The sequence below is a fragment of the Emydura macquarii genome, unplaced genomic scaffold (genome assembly GCF_026122565.2).
Source record: "Emydura macquarii macquarii isolate MOO-44397 ecotype Brisbane River unplaced genomic scaffold, CSIRO-AGI_Emac_v2 contig_2473, whole genome shotgun sequence".
Taxonomy (NCBI): Eukaryota; Metazoa; Chordata; order Testudines; family Chelidae; genus Emydura; species Emydura macquarii.
The window spans coordinates 40,349,220-40,368,226 of record NW_027132610.1 but is presented as its reverse complement, the minus strand read 5'-3'; the positions used below and the strand labels follow the sequence as shown (position 1 = coordinate 40,368,226).

Genomic DNA, 19,007 nt, shown 5'->3' with positions numbered 1-19,007 from the left:
AGCAGTCCGAGATACTGCCCTTGCTGTTTTGTGGTGCAGAAGGAAGCCAGCAGGGTAGCAGTTGATCAAGTGCAGCAAGGAGGGGCTAGCTGTTCAGGATACTCCTAGCTCACATCAGAGCTGTTTCTAGGACTGCAGGGGAAATAGTGAGAAGTAGTGGAGCTCCTTCTTTTCGTAGTAGTGGGTGTGATTCAACAACCACTTCAGTTTAAAGTTGCAAAGCATTGCTCAGGGAACAAACACACTTCACTTTATAATCTAATACAAATTTTTCTTGTTTTGATCCTTTGAGGGCCACAAATTACAGTCCCCAAGTCATAGGTTGAGACATCACTGCTGTTGATATATGCACATCATTATAGCAGAAAATGTGCATAGTTTTACTTTTTTCTCTTAATTTTTGGGAAATGCCTAAAATGGTGGTGTGCTGGAAGTATACCCTGAAGTATTTTATCATATCGTATATTTTCAAACGTAACTGGATACAATACATAAATTTGAAGGTGGAGCTGAATAAATAACTACATTGCATAATATGCCAGCTTTGTGCATCTATCTTTGGCATTGTCAAAGAAAATATTCTTCAGTTTTGTAGTATATATACTTTTACAGAGGCATATGAAAAATTGTTGGAAGAAAAAATGGTTAACAAATTAGTCTTAAACATACGATAAATAAGTGGTGCAATTGAGATTGGTGTGCCTTAGATTAGCCTACTTTTACAGTTGTCCCACTTTTTTTTTTTTTTAAGTTCATATTTGGTGTTTGTGTAATATTTATTACTTACAAGCAGCCTAGGATTTTCAGCTCAAAGATTCTTCTATTATTTCTCAGAGTGTGAGAAGAGAAGTAGGAGAATTATTTAAATTTACCATTCCTAAAAGAAGGAATTAAAATATATAGAAATCAGTGTGTTATAAGAGATGGTAACAGTAAATGCTCCTTGTTAACTTTTTAGTGTAGTGTATTTAACATTCTCAGTTTATGATGCAAGAACCCTTAGATTAACCTCACTTTAATATAAAATTGGTGCCTGTTTCATCTAAATTTAGACTTTGGTGTGCTTGTAGAGAGAGCTTCTTTTCTTCCTTCAGGACCTGGGGAAGAACTCTGTGTAATCTTGACAACTTGTCTCTTTCACCAACAGAGGCTGGTCCAATAAAAGATACTACCTCACCCACCTTGTCTCTCTACTATACTGGGACCAGCACAGCTACAACAACACAGCATACAACAATGGGTGGCTAATGGTTTTCTAACATGTAATCAAGTGATGCACTTAACCACTTACTGCTGAACAATTAAAAATTATTTTTAACACGGTAATACTTCACAGCTTATTAAATGGTAGTATCACAATAAAATGAGGTTTTTTTAAAGAAAAAAATCACATGGTAATTGTAGTTGTATTATAACACGTTACATATTTAAATCTAGTCAACATCTGTTCAAGAAGTCACTTTGTTGACCTTTCCTTGAAATAGTTACCAATAGTACTGCTTATTACATGGTCACTGAATAACCATCTTAATTTTCAGTAGAATCATTTATTCAAAGTGCTACTTTTTTCCTTAAACATTTGATTAAATTAACTTTATAGTTATATAAGTTAAATTCATATCTTGGTACTTCCAGTATTTAGTATTGCACTTTTTTTCATAGTCTGTGAAGGATCTTGTATTTAAAAACCAAACCAAACCCACATAACTTTTATATAATTTACTTCTGATAGATCAAGAAAAAGCTGAGTTCTTTGGCTCTTCACTGTGATGTTTCCTTAGGGCAAATATGACATTTCATTCCCTTTACCTAGTCCATGTGAATTCTACCTGAGACCTTGGACATACTAATCGATATAAAACCAATCAAACAAATGTTAATATATACTGACATCTTACGAAAAACTTCAGAACACCACTGGAATTCACTTTTTAATATATATCACAGCATTATTGACACTCTTATGGTTTTGGAGGAGCTATACTACAAGCTTCTGCTTTTAGATGCTTAAAGTTTACAAAAAGCTTATATGTTGATATTACACGTGCATGCCATTGAGCCAAAAACAAATTTTAAAACTAGATGAAATTCCATTTGAATTACCTGAAATTTGAATTTTTTCAAATGTGAAAATAAACAAACCCCAACTCTTAGATAATTCAATTACATTTTAATACTTCAGATTTGCCATAGACTCCATCCCCAATGAGGGTAGTGTCTGACATGTTTTAATGTATCTTACAAACTATGTGTATAAAAGACTGTGTTGAGGGCATGATTTTGTCATCTTAAATTAGGAAATGTCAGAATTAACATTGGCTGGGCAACCTTATTTTGGACTCCTTATGTGTATGCATTATGGTACAGTCTTCAGTTACATGATCACATACTATTTTTTTTCTACAGGATCTCTGCATACAGTGCCCAGAATGATCAGTGCTCACTCATTGAGCAGCTATTTGATATTTTATTTTATACTTATTGTTCAATGTGTGGTTCCAGACCTTATTTACTCCACACTAATCAAACCCTGCTAGGAATAAAGAATGATCAATTTTCTCATGGGCTTTTTTACAGTGCTCATCACTACATTATTTGGCTGATTCTCAAACATTAGTTTATTGAATTTCACAGCCTCTCTGTGTAAGGAGGAGGGGCTATTGTTATCCCCATTTACAGATGAGGAACTGAAATACAGATATCAAGGTGAAAGGTATCCACTAATTTTGGATGCCCAATTTGAGACAAACAATCTGATTTTTCAGAGTACTTATATTGCACTTAATATGTTCAAAGCAGAGCTTCCATTGACTTCATTTTGCAGCAGGGAATGCTCAGCACTGTTGCAAAACAGACCTGAGGGTCTCAGATTGGGCCCCAGTGAAAAGTTTGTTTTAAATATTACATAAGAACTCTTTGTCATAGGCAGGGATAGAATCCAGATCGCCATGTGTATAGTAGATGAGCCCTTAATCATGAGATCCTCCTTTTCCTGTAATACACTGGCTCATCTACTACATAGTTTTGCAAAAGATGAGGCAGGGGCCCACCAGACCTGTGTCCTTCTACACAACCATGATTCATTCCAGAGCAGGTCCATCTTGTGCAGAGAATGAGTCAGGAGGAGTAACTGACAATTAACCATGTAATTAAAGACTGTATCATAATGCATATGCAAAAGGATTTAAATTAAAGTTGCCCAAGCAATCTTAATTCTGGCATTTCCTAATTTTTAAGTGCTTGACTTTTTAATCCTAATGTTCTTCTAGAAGTTTCAGTGTGTGTCACTTTGTAGTTTTGAAAAAGGAAACTGGGAAAAAAATCTCCAAAAATTCTATCATATTTGCATGAGTCTATCAGCAGGGTTGAACCTTAAAATCTCCCATACAGGTCTCTGCCACTTGAGGTAAGGGAGTAACTGATAGCAGTAGTAGGTTGTCATCCTCTGTGTACACCAGCACTAGAGGGGGATGAGTGACCTAGTCTGGGGGGAAATTTCACAGATATTTGCTGACAGTGGAGAAATGATGACTGTAATCTTGAATTCCATTCCAGGCTGTGGATGGAAGTGTGCTCTGAGACCTTTCTGCCCATTCCCTTCTGCCCCCATTCCCTGCAGTTTGTCCCAGGCCTGTCTCTCTGCCTCTCAGCGCCTTCTCCCAGTTGCATTTTCCTCGCCAAACAAGTCCCAGTCTCCACCTCTCAATCTTCTCTTCAGACTCCCAACCTTCTTGCCCAGCTAATCCCAGTCTCTTACCCCTTGAGCTCCGGGTCCCAGTCCTTGTCTTCTCCCCCCATCCCCTTGTCCTGCAAGTCCCAGTTCTCCCCTCCTGGATCTCCAGCCAATCTTTCTTTCTCCCCATCCTCATCCTCCTTCCTTCCCCACTTCTAGTCTCTTTGCCCTGCCAGACCCAATTTGCCCACCCTCTTCTCTCCATGATCCCTTTTCACATTTCCCCTTTCCTGGCTCCTATTCCTCCTGGTCTCTTAAATTGGTGATGGTGTAGTGAAGATAAAACCTGACTGATGTAGTGATCAAAGCTGTGTGAGAAGATAGGGAGAAGAGTGAAAAATATTACCAGAATTGAGAGTCTTGAGAGAGGGAGAATTTTAGAAGGTGCAAAAGAGATTTTGGGATAAAGAAGTGTTCAGTTTTTGATATGTTGAGTTTGAGCATATGGCAAATCATCCAGGAGATGGGAAATAAGAGACTGAACAGAAAGGTAATGGTCCAGTAGAGAGGACTATGAGAGTCACTGGTGTAGAGATGTTAGTTAAAGTTATGATGATGGGTATGGTTGCTTGGGATAGAAGGAGAAGAGGCAGACCTCTATGGTACACCAACAGAGTGGGATGGCTGGATGATGATGATGATCATAAACTACCAATGAGTGACTTAAGGAAGAGGTTGTGAGAAATAGGATGAGAGTCAAGAGTTCAGGGGTTCTGATATCTGAAGATGCAAATGACCTTGTTACAGATTAGACAGATTATGGAGGGTTAGGCTGGAATAGAGGCTTGGAAGGTCAGGAAGACTTCATTAGTAATCTTGATGAAGGCTGTTTTAGCTGAATGGAGGAAAGAGAATTCAGATATGCACAATGGAACTTACAAATATTAGCACACATGAAAGTGAAATAGTATTCAGGTCAATGAGATTAGACTGCATTGAAGAGGCTCAAAGGTGGGAAGGAATATGGGCAGTGGACTATAAACACAGACTCTCTCTCGCTTCTCTTTTGTGGTCAATGATAAAACTCATTGACGTCAGTGGGAAAAAGGCTATTCATATGAATGTTTCTGGTTGCAAAGAATACATGATGAAAAATAAAACACATGATATACAAGTAAAAAATTTTTCAATACAATTATTTTAAAAGTTTTTTACAAAGCATCTACAAGACATTTTAGTATAACTTATCACATTTTTTTGTAGAGAATACCTAGACACAATTTGTAGTCCTGGGATCTTTTAAATAAATAATGCAAGTAGCATATTCAAGTGTAAATATGTTCTCCAAGTTGTGTCCTTTACAAAAAACATTCATAAAATAATTAGTTAGATATGAAGCTTTCTATTGTAAATATGTCAATAGAATAAACCACCTAAGTGTATAGTTTTAAAGAACACAAAGAATGTCTCTAGGTAGTTGATAATTTTATAGATATTATTTCTGAATTTTAAATTTAGGAAATGTTACCAACCATATACAGGGTAATTTTCTCTGTTTTAGCTTTGACATGATGATACTTAATTATTTTGTGCCAAATGAATACATTGCAGTATGATAGACTAGCATTTATGTATGGTATATAAAATTTCTTCAGCTGTGAAAGAGAATGTTAACTATTTAGGGCCAAATTCTTCTCCAATTTACAACTTGTGTAGTCCCGTGGACTTTAGCAAGGTTCCATGTTTATAAATCAAGGAAAAATCTGTATCTTATGTGAGAAATTTAGTGCATCTTAGAATAGTATTTTGGTCTTATCTTCAAGAAGTATCAAATTAACTTATTTTTGACTTTGTAAAAAGCAAGAGCAATGTAGAATTAAAGAATCATTTTTTCACGCTTTTAATTTTAATTATTTTTTGTTTGAACACACTGTTTCCATTTTGTGAGCTTTCCTATGCATGTGCAAAATGTTTCTCCTCAGGCCCCCTTGTATTTCCTGGTCCTATTTTTATGAACCATCGAGAGCAGGCTCTAGCCAGAATCAGACCCCATCCAGCACAGCTAAAGCATAAACGGGACAAGCACAAAGGTATTTGGTCTTCCTTATTGACTAGGAGGGACATATGCCCATCCTCCCAGTCATTTCTTCCATCCACTGAATCTTTGTTTTCAGAGAAATGCACAAAAATTATTCTGCTCTTTTCTTGTTAGTCTCTTGTAACCTGAGGAGAAAGAAAACACATTTTATATGTTTAACTACTTTAAAAGTACAAATGTTTGACAGCCTATCTCATCTTTGGTTTTGTTTTCTTTTTCTTTGATAAAGTACTGTATGCCATTTATTTTTCTGTCTTTTCTCATTTGTTTAAATAAAATTAAAGAGATTTACACAATTTTCTAACTTTTTCCATTGGGACAGGTGACTCAAGTCTGGCATATGCCCTGTCATTTCATTTCTTGTCTTTTTTTATGATCTTGCAAAATTTGTATCTGTTGCAGTTGATAAAGTATTGGTTGTATTACAGATTCATTAATTCAAGGCTCCTATTTGATTTTCTTTAGGTTCACCATCTATAAGTAAGCCCTTTTTTATGTTTCTGGTTTACAAAAGTTAACTACTCAGTAAAAGTTACACTGAGGTAACAGAAGACATGTCAAAAGTAGTGACACACGTATGCTTTCAAAGCTTGCAGCAAGTAGTTTGGCTTTCATCAACTTTTGATAGTAAAGCAGTGGTCATTATAATCATAAAATTAACATAGTATCTTCTTAGGGCAATTTCCTAACTCACTCTGAATTTTCTCTTGCTTTTCAGTAATAGCTCCTGTCAATCAAAGTTCTGTGTCTTGAAAGGTCTTGATGTCGTAACAGTAGCTACAGGTGTTTACTGACCTTTTGTAGTACTAGCAGCAGGCTACTCTGGTAGCATTGTGGCCAGCAACAGTGGCAAGACTAGCAAATTAAAGCACAGTTATTATACCCACACTTCTTCCATGGAGCTTTCATGACCAGCTTTCTTCACTTCACCAACTGGTCTAATGACAAGGAGCTTGCAGCCTGTACCTCTGTTTTGCTAGCTTCCTGCATGTATTATGCAAGCTCCTTCACTCATGTCCCTGTGAAAATATAACTTTGTTGCCAATCTGTTTTACAGGATCCTAAAATGACACCTTAATTTATAGAAAAGGTATTTTAGTTAATTTTCCGAAATTTACAAAGATATCCTATTTATTTTGTCATGTCAAGGTCTCTACATGGTACCTAGTGCAACCAGTCTTTACATGGAAAGCAGTAGGGCTAATTTAAAAAAACCCTACTAAAATAGATTCTGAAAAATGTATCTTAAATGTCAGTCAGTTTGGTGACAAACAGTTTGCTAGCAATTGTTTGGGATGAACTGCATTTATGGTTTTGCAAAACAAGTAACATGGCCAATTCAAACCCTTGTAAAATCTCTCTCACACCATTGTGTTTGTATTAAAAGGGGCAGATCAGGAAATGACTAATTTGTTTGTAAATTGACAGCACTATATAGGTGACTGTTGTTTTCTTAAAGAAGTGGAGGCACAATACAACTTTTACGCAACAGGTCTGTGTATTTAACACACATCTATTATATTAGTTCCTGTTTTGCTGATTTAAATTACCTTCTGCAGAATGAGCAAGTTAACTAGGTTAATGAAGACATTTTTTCCCAGTTCAAAATCTTCTGCTTTAGTAGATTTTGTTGTTTGCAAATAGGATTTCAGTGTATCATGTCTCAAAATCTGCTTTATTACCAATATATGCATTTTTGACCTTTTTAAATCTGCTGTACTGTGGGTTGTTCTTGCTCTTATCTTGTTCAATAAGTTTTCTTTTCTTATCCTTGCTCATTGTTCAGTATTCTTAAATTTGCTTTTTGAAAAGAATAGAGATGTAATTATAAATTATGTTTGTAGACGGAAGTGGAGAAAGAGGTGAGAAGGATGCCAGCAAAATCACAACCTATCCACCAGGGGCTGTCCATTTTGACTGTGAACTCCGGGCAGTACAAGTCAGTTGTGGATTTCACCATTCAGGTACAAAGCTACAGCTTTTATCTAATTCATGTACTTGTTGAAAAAATTATGTGATCGTATGCTCTTCCACTACTTTAACTACCATGAGCCACTTTCTGTAAGGAAAGGTGTTGTTAATCCCTACCCAGATAAGTATCAAATCATTGATATTTTTGGGTAATTCCAACTTCAGCATCCTACAGGATATCACAGTTAGCCATTCAAGATCTCTGTAGGGGTGCAAAGGAGTGATTAGGTTAGATTAGCATCTGCAGTCAATTTCAGTTCACTACTAAAGGAGGGTTAAGAAACCATACAGGTTCTCTAGTTCTACTCCCCTCCTCCTGCCAGTTACCACTGTAATTCCGAACTGTGCAGGGGATGGGTATTTCATGTGGCCCTCGTTAATCCTTAGCTCCTGTGTGGTGGAACTGCACCTGCTATGCTTCCATGGGCCCTCAATTCCAACAGAAGTAGGTTCAGAATTTGACCACAAAGCAACATTTATTGTTATAATTTTTAGTGAATTTTGTGTGTAATTTGGCGGTCCATTGGAACAAATTATAATCTAGCTAGTCAGCATAGATTGGAGGCTCCCAGATTATCCCTGCCATGGAAAAAAATTGTTTTCAAGTACAGTTATGATCACAAAAGTGACTGTGCAAAAATAGTATCCTTGTTTTAGTCAAGAAAATTGTTTCATGCTGATACGATTGGGCAGGTACTGTACTGTGTTTTGTTAGTACTCAAGAACTTGATGTGAAGAAATTTAAACACACAGAAACAAGACATATTGGGAAATAGAGGTGAGTGGTAAATTAGTGGATTTTGTAAAATACTGTAAAACCATTAATGTAGGCCTTTAAAAAGTGGGGCTTTAATGATGGACTTGAATGAAGAAAGTTGGGACTAGGACTGGAAGAGTATTGCATACATACATGATAGCATTGCAAAAAGTCTGAGAAGGGCTTTTGTGCTTTGTTTTTTGCAGTCATCTGTTTGATTTAGTAATAAAAACATATTTATTAGCATATTTGGGTGAATATAGCTATGGGATAACAAGCTACGTTCTTTTCTGGCTTGTATATAATCAAAAGAATTAACTAAATTCTGCTTTCAGAATCTTTGTTCTTGATGATAATCAAGACAGAACTCAGTTGACTTCCAGATCTCAGATTTAATTTGCAATGCTGCCAGTTAGAAAATACTCTCCACTGAGAAATTTGGATCTGAAAGTCAGTGAACAAAAATAAATATTGAACCTCATGATACCATTTGTAGTTATTTTTTAGTATATAACAGTATTTAAATGACTATGGTTTACCTTTGTGATGTAAAAATAGAGAGCTATCCATAGGACTTAATTTTTTAATAATAGACTTGTACATTGCCCACTAATTCAATTTGTGTACTACATCTCTACTGAATTTTAATGATCTTCTGGTAAGGGGGGGGGCAAGTGGGATAATATTTTTTTCCAGAAAGAGGAAAATCAGTTTGCCCAGGTTCTTAGTAGGCAAACAAATGTAAAAAATGCTTAGGGCAGTCAATTTAATTTAATCCAGCAATTGGTTTTTCTAATTTTCCTCCGATTGCTACTTTGTTCTGTTCAAAATGAAAATTGGATGATTCTTGTAATTAAACTGTTGAAGAAGAACATGTTTGACACAGGTAGCTCTTTAATCAGTTTGTTTAAATTAACAGATGAAAATGTAATATTATATTAGCGTTAAACATTTCAGTAGTTTTTTTTCATCAGGGAATGGCTTCAATGAGACTTATCTCATACTTAAAGTTAATTGTATGCAAGTCTTTTCGGGATCCAAGACATCAGTAAGTTAAAGCCAATGATGGTATCGTCAGTACCTTCTAAAAATATTTTAGTAACATGTAGCACACATCAAACCAGGGATGTGTGAGGTCTTTTTCAAATTGACAGGAAAAAATATTCTGAAAACAAAACATTTTATTTTTAGTGGTTTTGATGGAGAATGGTGATGTTTACACATTTGGATACGGGCAGCATGGGCAGCTGGGACATGGAGACGTTAATTCCAGGTATGTTGTAGATAGGTTGAAGGCCATATTTGTACATATCGTATTGATTAATAGGAGCATTATGAATTATGTGCTTATTGAATCTGGGAACAGGTGGTTATTGAAGAGGTACATGCTACAATATGTAAGTATTAAAGAACCTTGCTATTTCACATAGATATTTTCTGTCTCTCTACTTGTCAGCAAACATTTAAAAGTGTGGCACTGAGACCTCATATTAAGACTTCAGTAATTTTACAAAATGTTACATATGTACTCATTCATCATGAAGTATTATAAACTAAAACTAGAATTCATTTTGTGTTGCACTGTCCTTACTTCTTTACTTTTTGTTTATAATTGATAGTTTGCAAAATTCAGTCTTCAGTGGGTGTCCCAGTTGTTATTGTAAATTACTGAGGTCCAACCATAACAGGAAGTACAGTAAAGTACGTGAATATAAATGTTCCTCTTTGAGTACATTTCAGTGTGGATCCCAGTGTAGGTATGCATGCATCTCATGCATGCAAGGGAGCATTATTTGGAATAGCAGTGTCTGTTGGGGCCATGCATATGTGTTGTGCCTCCTCAGGCTCCTGTTTGAGAGTATAAAGGACAGAGGGCAATAAACCTCTCTCACTTCCTCTTTCTGTTCATGGCAGTGAGACAGAACCTGGCAAGTCTGACCCGCTATTCTTGTTAGAGACTTTAAAACAGTTTTATCAAATTTGTGAAGAACTCTTAATCTTTCCACACTCTGCATTGAATGTACCCCCTATACCCAAAAAAGAGGGGAAAAAAGAGAAGAAAAGTCATTGGACATTCCCTTTCCCCCATATGTTTCCTTGAAGACGAGTCTGAGACTCTGCATCACCCACCAAATGTCATGGTGGACTCCAAACGTTCAGCGTTAAACTCTACCTATCCTGTGACAGATTGGTTCCTATAAATGATGGACAGAGTTGATGCTGTTTCTTCCTAGGGGAGAGTCACATTCTGGACAGGTGCTCTGCACATATCTTTTTCAGCCAGGACCTGCAAATCCAGGCATGTGGGGCTCAAGCTACATCAGTTGGAACAGTCTGTGTGGGTCACTTCAGACCCAGAGGTGATCCTCTCTACCAGAGCGAGGCCAGATAAGCTAACATCATCTAGTGTTCCTTCAAATGCACATCATACCGTGGATCAAGTACTGGTAAGGTGAAGAGAGTACTGGTGACTTCAGTACTGACCACTTCAACATGAGCTAAATCCTTGGCATTGATTGCCTTGGCACCTTCATCCAGTGCTCAGGCATCAGTGTTCTAGGCAATAATGCTGGCATCTATCCATACATAAAGACGATGCTTTCTCTCACTGAGTCAGACAAAGCCCAAATATAGCCACAAATAAGAAGGGACATCCTGGAAGGAGGACACAAAACATCACTCCTTGAAGGGCAGAATATCTGTGTCTTTGACCTGACGAGGAACAGCACAAGGAACGAGAGATCTGGTGCTGACCTTCTTACCAGTGTCTGTGACAGTAAGGAGCTGAGATACACCTTGGAGGAATCTGGGTCACCTCCACAGTCATTCCCTTTGCTGAAAAAACAACTGGCACAAGAACTGGCGCTGATACCGTCTCTGTATTTAGTACCACTGTTGGAAAAAGCTACACTCCTCACCTTTACCAGTGAAATCAAGCATGTGTGTGGAGGGTTACCGTTCCCTGCCCTGTCCTGACAAGGATTTTAATCACTGATGCATCCAAGATAGACTGCGGAGTCTTAACTGAATGATGTACAAATGCAAGGGGCCTGGTCCGTGGAACACATGGGGCTCCACGTCAATGTCCTGAAGCTTGGAGCCATCAGGCAAGCTTGCATGGCCGCCTTACCTATTCAAAACTCCACAGTGCAGATTCTGATGGATGACTTAATCATGATGCAGTGTATCAAGAAGCAAGGAGGCATATACTCATTTTTCCTTTCCGGAAGCACTGGACAGGTGGACATGATATATCTTGACTTTAGCAAAGCTTTTGATACGGTGTCCCACAGTATTCTTGCCAGCAAGTTAAAGTAGTATGGGTTGGATGAATGGACTATAAGGTGGATAGAAAGCTGGCTAGATCATCGGGCTCAACAGGTAGCGATCAACAAGTTGATGTCTAGTTGGCAGCCTATAACAAGTGGAGTGTCCCTGGAGTCGGTCCTGGGGCCAGTTTTGTTCGACATCTTCATTAACGATCAAGTGGATTGCACCCTCAGCAAGTTTGCAGATGACACTAATCTGGGTGGAGTTGTAGATATGCTGGAGGGTAGGGATAGGATACAGAGTGACCTAGATAAATTGGAGGATTGGGCCAAAAGAATCTGATGCGGTTCAACAAGGACAAGTGAGTCCTGTACTTAGGGTGGAAGAATCCCATGCACTGCTACAAACTGGGACCAATGGGCTAGGCAGCAGTTCTGCAGAAAAGGACCTGGAGGTTACAGTGGACAAAAAGGAGCAAGCTGGTTTCTGACTGCACCAGGTTCTTGCCCTCACTGCAAACATAGAGGGAAGATTCCAACAAAAACTCAAGACTAGTACTGCTTTCATCAGTCTGTCAGTGGCATATGACGCAGAATTGAAGGATGGACTGCTACTGAAATGATTTCCTGCAAGCAGATTCTCTGGCTGCTGAACACAATGCTTAGCGGCCAAAGGATGTGTGTATACTTCGGAAGTCAAACTAGCAAGCCATGCACTTTGAATAATGGACTACCATAAAGTTCTGCACTCACTGACACTCTTCAACATCTCCACAAGACATTATACCTGAAACTGTAGTGCAGAAATTTGCATATGCTGATGATTTGGCATTTGCAACTGAAATCCATAATTTTAAAGAACTTGACGTTACTCTTGTATCTGACCTTAAGATAATGGAGTCCAAATCCAAATAAATCAGTAATAATCAATAATCAGCGGAATCCAAATCCAAATAAATCAGTAATAATCAATAATCAGCGGAGTCCAAATCCAAATAAATCATTAGTCTCTACTCTCGACTTTGACAACAGAATTGCACAAAACACTGTCAAGTTTTGTAGTGAAACTGCGTTATGACCCAAAGCCAACGTATCTTAGTGTCATTCTTGACCGCACACTATCCTTTCATGATCACCACATGTAAGTAGCTTCCAAAGCGAAGACTAATGTCAACGTTGTCCAGAAGTTAGCAGGAGCAAGCTGGGGATCACCTGCCCCAATGCTACAAACATTGGCCATTTGTCCTGGTGTAGTCCGTTGCAGAGTACTGTGCACCTACCTGTGTGGACAAGAAGCTGCCATACCCAACTTGTGGATAGGTAGCTGAATCAGACTATGCAAATTATCATGGGAACTTAAAAATCAATGCATCTAGCGTGGGTTTCTGTGTTCGCAAACATCAAATATCCATCTATCTGTTGAGATATAGCCACAGCATGAGAAGTTCAATGCACTGAAGACTACCTGGAACTTCCCATCTGGCAGGTTATGGACACCATACCCCAACAATGCCTGAAATTTACAAATACCGCTATGGGCCATATGCGACCACCTTATATCTCTGCATCTGGCAAGGAAGGGACTGGTAAAGTGTCTGGACCTCCTCTGCTGTTCCAAACAAGCACATTATCAGTGACCCAACAAGCCATCCTTTCAGTTTCTACCTGCCATGCACATTTTGAACCACACTGAACTGCATCTGAACAAACCATGGAAGATGCTGTTACTTGAGGTACAGGTGGGAATCAGTCTCCCCTTCGTGTGACTGTGATTAGAACATCCAAACCATTGAATACAGCAAAATGCAGTGTCCCAAATATGGATTCAAAAGTGAAATGGATGATATCCACAGCGTCACAGAGGAGGCATTGAAATGGCTTGTTGGACCTACAGCTGTGTCTAAAAAACAGCAGGAAGGGATTTTGCACAAACTCCTTAAGAACCAATAATGCCCTCTCTTCTAGCAGATAGGCAAGGAGAATTTCAGTCCCCAAAGTATTTCATAAACTAGTTTATGAAAATTGTCATTAAATTCAGTGTGTAGCTTTCACTTTGGTCTGAAAATTTCTATGCATTGTCTGTTTATTTTGTTATATGTATACCATAAAATATACAGGATTGTGCAGTTGCAGAGAGAAAGTTTGTATGAGCTCCTAATTTGATTTTCTTGATTTCCTTATTTTCAGTGTTTCAAATTCTAGCCAAACATAACATTAACTCACTTAGTGGTTTGTATTTATATAATATAATAAAACAAAATTTGCCTTATTTTTGCTTTGGATTAACATAGAATCATAGAATCATAGAATATTAGAGTTGGAAGGGACCTCAGGAGGTCATCTAGTCCAACCCCTGCTCAAAGCAGGACTAACCTCTGCTATATCATCCCAACCAGGGCTTTGTCAAGCCGCAGCTTAAAAACCTCTAAGGATGGAGATTCCACCACCTCCCTAGGTAACCCATTCCAGTGCTTCACCACCCTCCTAGTAAAAAACTTTTTCCTAATGTCCAACCTAGACCTCCCTCCCTGCAACTTGAGACATCTGCCACCACCGAGAACAGCCTAGCCCCATCCTCCCTAGAACCCCCTTTCAGGTAGTTAAAGGCCGCTATCAAATCCCCCCTCACTCTTCTCTTTTGCAGACTAAACAAGCCCAGTTTCTCTCCAACTTGTCCACATCCTTTTTGTATTGGGGGGCCCAAAACTGGACACAATATTCTAAATGCGGCCTCACCAATGCCGAATAGAGGGGAATAATCACTCTGAAAATTTCCTTGTTCTGCCACTGCCACGAGAACAGCTGTCCTCCTCCCTAGAACCCCCTTTCAGGTAGTTAAAGGCTTTCCCTCAATCATAATTTTTTTGTTGCCCTCCGCTGGACTCTCTCCAACTTGTCCACATCCTTTTTGTATTGGGGGGCCCAAAACTGGACACAATATTCTAAATGTCTGTTTAAGTGGAGGACTCTTTTCTTTTGGCCCAATCCTCCAGTTTGTTTAGGTCACTCTGTATCCTATCCCTACCTTGCAGGGTATCTAAATATAAACTTGCTGAGGGTGCAATTGATCATTAATAAAGCAGTTGCAGAGCTAGACATGGAGCCATTGATCACTTGTATGAGCCAGTTCTCTATCCATTTGTCCATTTTCTTGATTTCCTTATTTTCAGTGTTTCAAATTCTAGCCAAACATAACATTAACTCACTTCCAGTGGTTTGTATTTATATAAGATATAATAAAACAAAATTTGCCTTATTTTTGCTTTGGATTAACATCAGAATATCTAATGTGTTACTATTTTAGAATGATAACCTTCTTGCATATCTGTCCAAATGTGCTGTGCTGAGCACATTGCTGACCAAATAAGAACTGAGTTTTCTATAACATCTTAAATAATGTAACTTGCTAATATACATTTCACTTGTACATTTCCTTCTTTGCTCTTGGCTCCAAATTTCCTTTCCTTAATTCTATGTTTGTGTATCTTTATTTTTGCATCATATTCCATGTCCTTCTTTACCTGGTATTCTTTTTATCTTTTCTTCCTTTTCTCATTCCTAATCTTTCCATTGTCTTTCGCTCCAGTCATCAAGACTTATTCAGGAATAGCTATTCCACTTTAAATTGAGACCCTAACTTAATCTAAACAGTTTGCAAATGTAAGGAAGCCCTTAGGCCATGATCCGAAGCCCATCAAAAGTCAATGTTGACTTCTATCTTCGAGTGATTGCTCATATGCATTCCAATATAGGTGTGTGCGCGCCCCGTGCACAGATTCCCGGAACTTTTTTCCCTAGCAAGCCCCGCAGGGCCAGCTCATGCGCCCCCTGGAGTGCCGCGCTCATGTCGCGGTATAAAGGGTGCTGCTGGCCCCGCGGGCCCCCAGTTCCTCCTTTCTGCCTGTGACGGTTGCTGGAACTATTGCCTCTTGCTGTCTGCAAGTAGCATTCGTACCCTAGCTTGTTTATTGACTGTTTCTTTAGCGTGTAGTGTTAAGTAGTTGTTGATAGTTAGTAGTTAAGTGTTAGAGATAAGTACCCCTGACGGGGTTCTGTTCTTGGAGTCATGCCGGGCTTTAAGAACTTCAGGCTTTAAGAACTGTGATCTCTGTGCTAAAGCCTTCCCGGTTAGCGATCCACATGACCGTTGCCTCCGGTGTCTCAGGGAGCAACATAGACGTGACAAGTGCCGGATCTGTAAGTCCTTCAAGCCTCGGACTCAAAAAGAAAGAGACGCTAGGCTGAAGGCTATTTTGATGGAGTCAGCGCTCCGACCAGTGTCCGAACCATCTCGGTCACCGTCAGCACCGAGTGTGTCGTCGGTGCGGAGCGCCCCTCCACTGGCACCGCCCTCGGCACTGACACCGGCACCAAAGGTGCCGAAGAAGACGGCACGGTCCCTGACCGCACCTAAGGACTTCTCCCTGCTACCGCAGCAAGGAGCGAGTAAGGAGACACCCCAGCCACGGGCCGTGGAGATCACTCTGGCCCCGGTGTCTCCACGCGGGCTGCCTCCCCTGACTCCTGGGGGTGGGGGAGTGCACCTGCAAGGGCCATCGACGCTGGAGACGTTTATTGCGGCACGCGCCCTCATGGCCCTGCCTACGTCTCTGTCCCCCCCTCGGCCGAGGGGTAAGGGACCTGCGTCTCGGGGCAAACCCGTGCTGGGTGGTCCCGGTGGGTGGAGACGTTCCCAATCTAAGTCTCCATCCAGACGGTCACGGAGGGTGGAGTGCGTTGACTCCCCTCCGAGCTCCGACTCTAGGTCGTCGAGCGACTCGGCACCGCGGCACCGTGGGCGGTCCCGAGTCCATCGCCGGGATCGCCGTTGGTCCAGCTCCGACCCCGGCAAAGGCCGCAGTTCGGGCTCGCAAACTCCGGAACGGAGCCCGTCCCGGCACCGGTCAGGGTCCCTGTCCGGTATATCGAGGGACAGTAGCCCGCGACCGTCAGCGCCAGAAACCCGGCAGCCTCCTTCCATGTCGGTACCGCTAGCGCAGGCGCCGATGGGCCCGGCGCCGATGGGCCCGGCGCCGACGACTTGGAGGACAGAGTCTCCTCAGCTTCACCGGCACCGCTCCCGCTCCAGAGGGGGTAAGCGGCACCGCAAGTCGTCCCGACATAGGGGCAGGTCCTCGACGTCGTCTTCCCCGGTCTCGTCCTCCCACCGGCACCGCAGACGTCGGCACTGGTTGCCATCGTCGTCGTCCAGCCGCTCTCCACGTCGCAGTGGCAAGCGACGCATGGGAGGTTCGGGAGGCAAACGGGCTATGGTGCAGCAGCCCCTACCCTTGCAAGCACTGGGTTGGGGCCAAGGGCCTTGGCAGTGGCTATATTGGGGACCATGGAACGCTCCCATGGCCCAGGGGTCAGTGTCCCTGCAATCTGCGGTGGGCCCTCAGGTACCCCCACGCCTCCTCTGAGGGGAGGATTCTGACCCAGGGGAGGGACCCTCCACTGGACCCTTACCTCCATCCTCCTCCTCATCTCCGGATGATGCGGCGGCCAGGGATCACAGGGCTCCCCTGTTTGATTTCCGCGCCCATCAGGACCTCCTGAAAAGGGCAGCTGAGAACTTGGGCATGGAGTTTAAGCTCATGTCTGAGGAGGAGGACCCTTTATTTGGGCCCTCAAGGTCTGTGGGGCCATCAAGGGCAACCCTACCAGTCCATGACAGGGTCATGAAGATCGCCAGGAACCTCTGGCAGACCCCCTCCTCTCTACCTTCCACATCCAAGGGTGCAGAGAGAAAATATTATGTCCCCATAATATTGAGTTTTTATATAACCATCCTGCCCCAAGCTCTTTGGTGGTCGATGCGGCCAACCGAAGAGATGGTCAAGGGAACCAGGGGAACACTCCCAAAGACAAGGAGGGTCGGAAACTGGATTTATTTGGGAGGAAGATCTACTCTACTGCAGCCTTGCAGTTTAGAGTAGCGAACCACCAGGCCCTCTTAGGCAAATATAACCTAAACCTCTGGGCCTCATTGCAAAGGTTTGCTGCCACATTACCGCCTGACCAAGCGGCGGATTTTGCCACAGTATTGCAGGAGGGGGAGGCGGTGGCAAATGCGGCCCTGCAGTCTGCCAGCGATGCGGCGGACACTGCTAGCAGGGCGATGGCCTCCACTGTCGTCATGCGCTGCTGTTCTTGGCTCCAGGCGTCCGGCCTGTCCCCGGAGGTTCAACAGGACATACAAGACCTCCCCTTCGACGGCTCGGGACTCTTTTAGGAGAAAACGGATGAAAAACTGAATGCCCTCAAGGACTCTCGGGCTACCCTGAAGTCCCTGGGGCTGTATACCCCCCAGGCCGCAAGATGGCAATCCCGGCCTCAATTCCAGAGGCAGCCGCCACCCCCACCAAGGCAGCCGCCTCGACCCGCCCAGCAGAGGAGAGGTCGTGAGCGCTATCGTGGCCCCAACAGAAGAGGCCGGCAAGGGTCCTCTGCTGGGGGTCAGCAAGGGCCTTCTAAAGGGGGTAATGTTAATAAACGTTTTTGACCCTGTGCAGGAGGGTAGTACTCTTCCTTCTCCCCGGGATCTTAACCGACCGTTTGCGGATAGGCTCCGTCCTTTCTTTACAGAATGGGAAGCCATTACTACGGACCGGTGGGTCCTAGAGGTGATCGCCAAGGGTTATACCCTCCAGCTCATGGCCTTCCCCCCCCCGACTCTCCCCCTAGGGACCCTGCCCATGTTCGGCTCTTGGTGCAGGAGATTGATTCACTCCTGGAGCTGGGGGCAATAGAGGAAGTCCCGGTGACCGAGGAAGGTTGGGGATTTTATTCTAGATATTTTTTGATTCCCAAGGCGAAGGGGGGGCCTTAGACCCATTTTAGACCTACGTCGTCTGAATAAGTATATCAGACGCATTAAATTCAGTATGGTTTCCCTTGCCACGATCATTCCGGTCTTAGACCCTGGGGATTGGTACGCTGCCCTGGATTTGAAGGATGCGTACTTCCATACCTCTATATTATCCAGCCATAGGAGGTTCTTACGGTTCATGGTAGCCGGGCGACACTACCAGTTTCGGTCCCTACCTTTTGGGCTCTCCTCAGCACCCAGAGTTTTTACTAAATGCATGGCAGTGGTGGTGGCCCACCTGCGTCGCAGCGGGGTACAGGTCTTCCCCTACCTGGATGACTGGTTGATCCGGGGGAAGTCGAGGGCCCATGTGAGGAGTAGCTTACGTCTCACCTGCGAGACATGCGCCAGATTGGGGTTACTCATTA

The 19,007-nt window shown here is 41.9% G+C and overlaps 1 protein-coding gene across 7 annotated transcripts in view; it reads left to right on the top strand.

Annotated features, from left to right (window-relative positions):
* MYCBP2 (MYC binding protein 2) overlaps positions 1-19,007 on the top strand; it is a 477,832-nt gene that overhangs the window by 135,543 nt on the left and 323,282 nt on the right. For 6 of the 7 annotated variants that reach the window (XM_067563273.1, XM_067563271.1, XM_067563272.1 and 3 more), the window contains exons 18-20: positions 5,656-5,763; positions 7,616-7,735; positions 9,691-9,772. In XM_067563273.1, coding sequence (XP_067419374.1) covers positions 5,656-5,763; positions 7,616-7,735; positions 9,691-9,772 — 310 coding nt within the window. The remainder of the gene's footprint in view (positions 1-5,655; positions 5,764-7,615; positions 7,736-9,690; positions 9,773-19,007) is intronic. The other variant, XM_067563270.1, reaches the window with a different exon arrangement.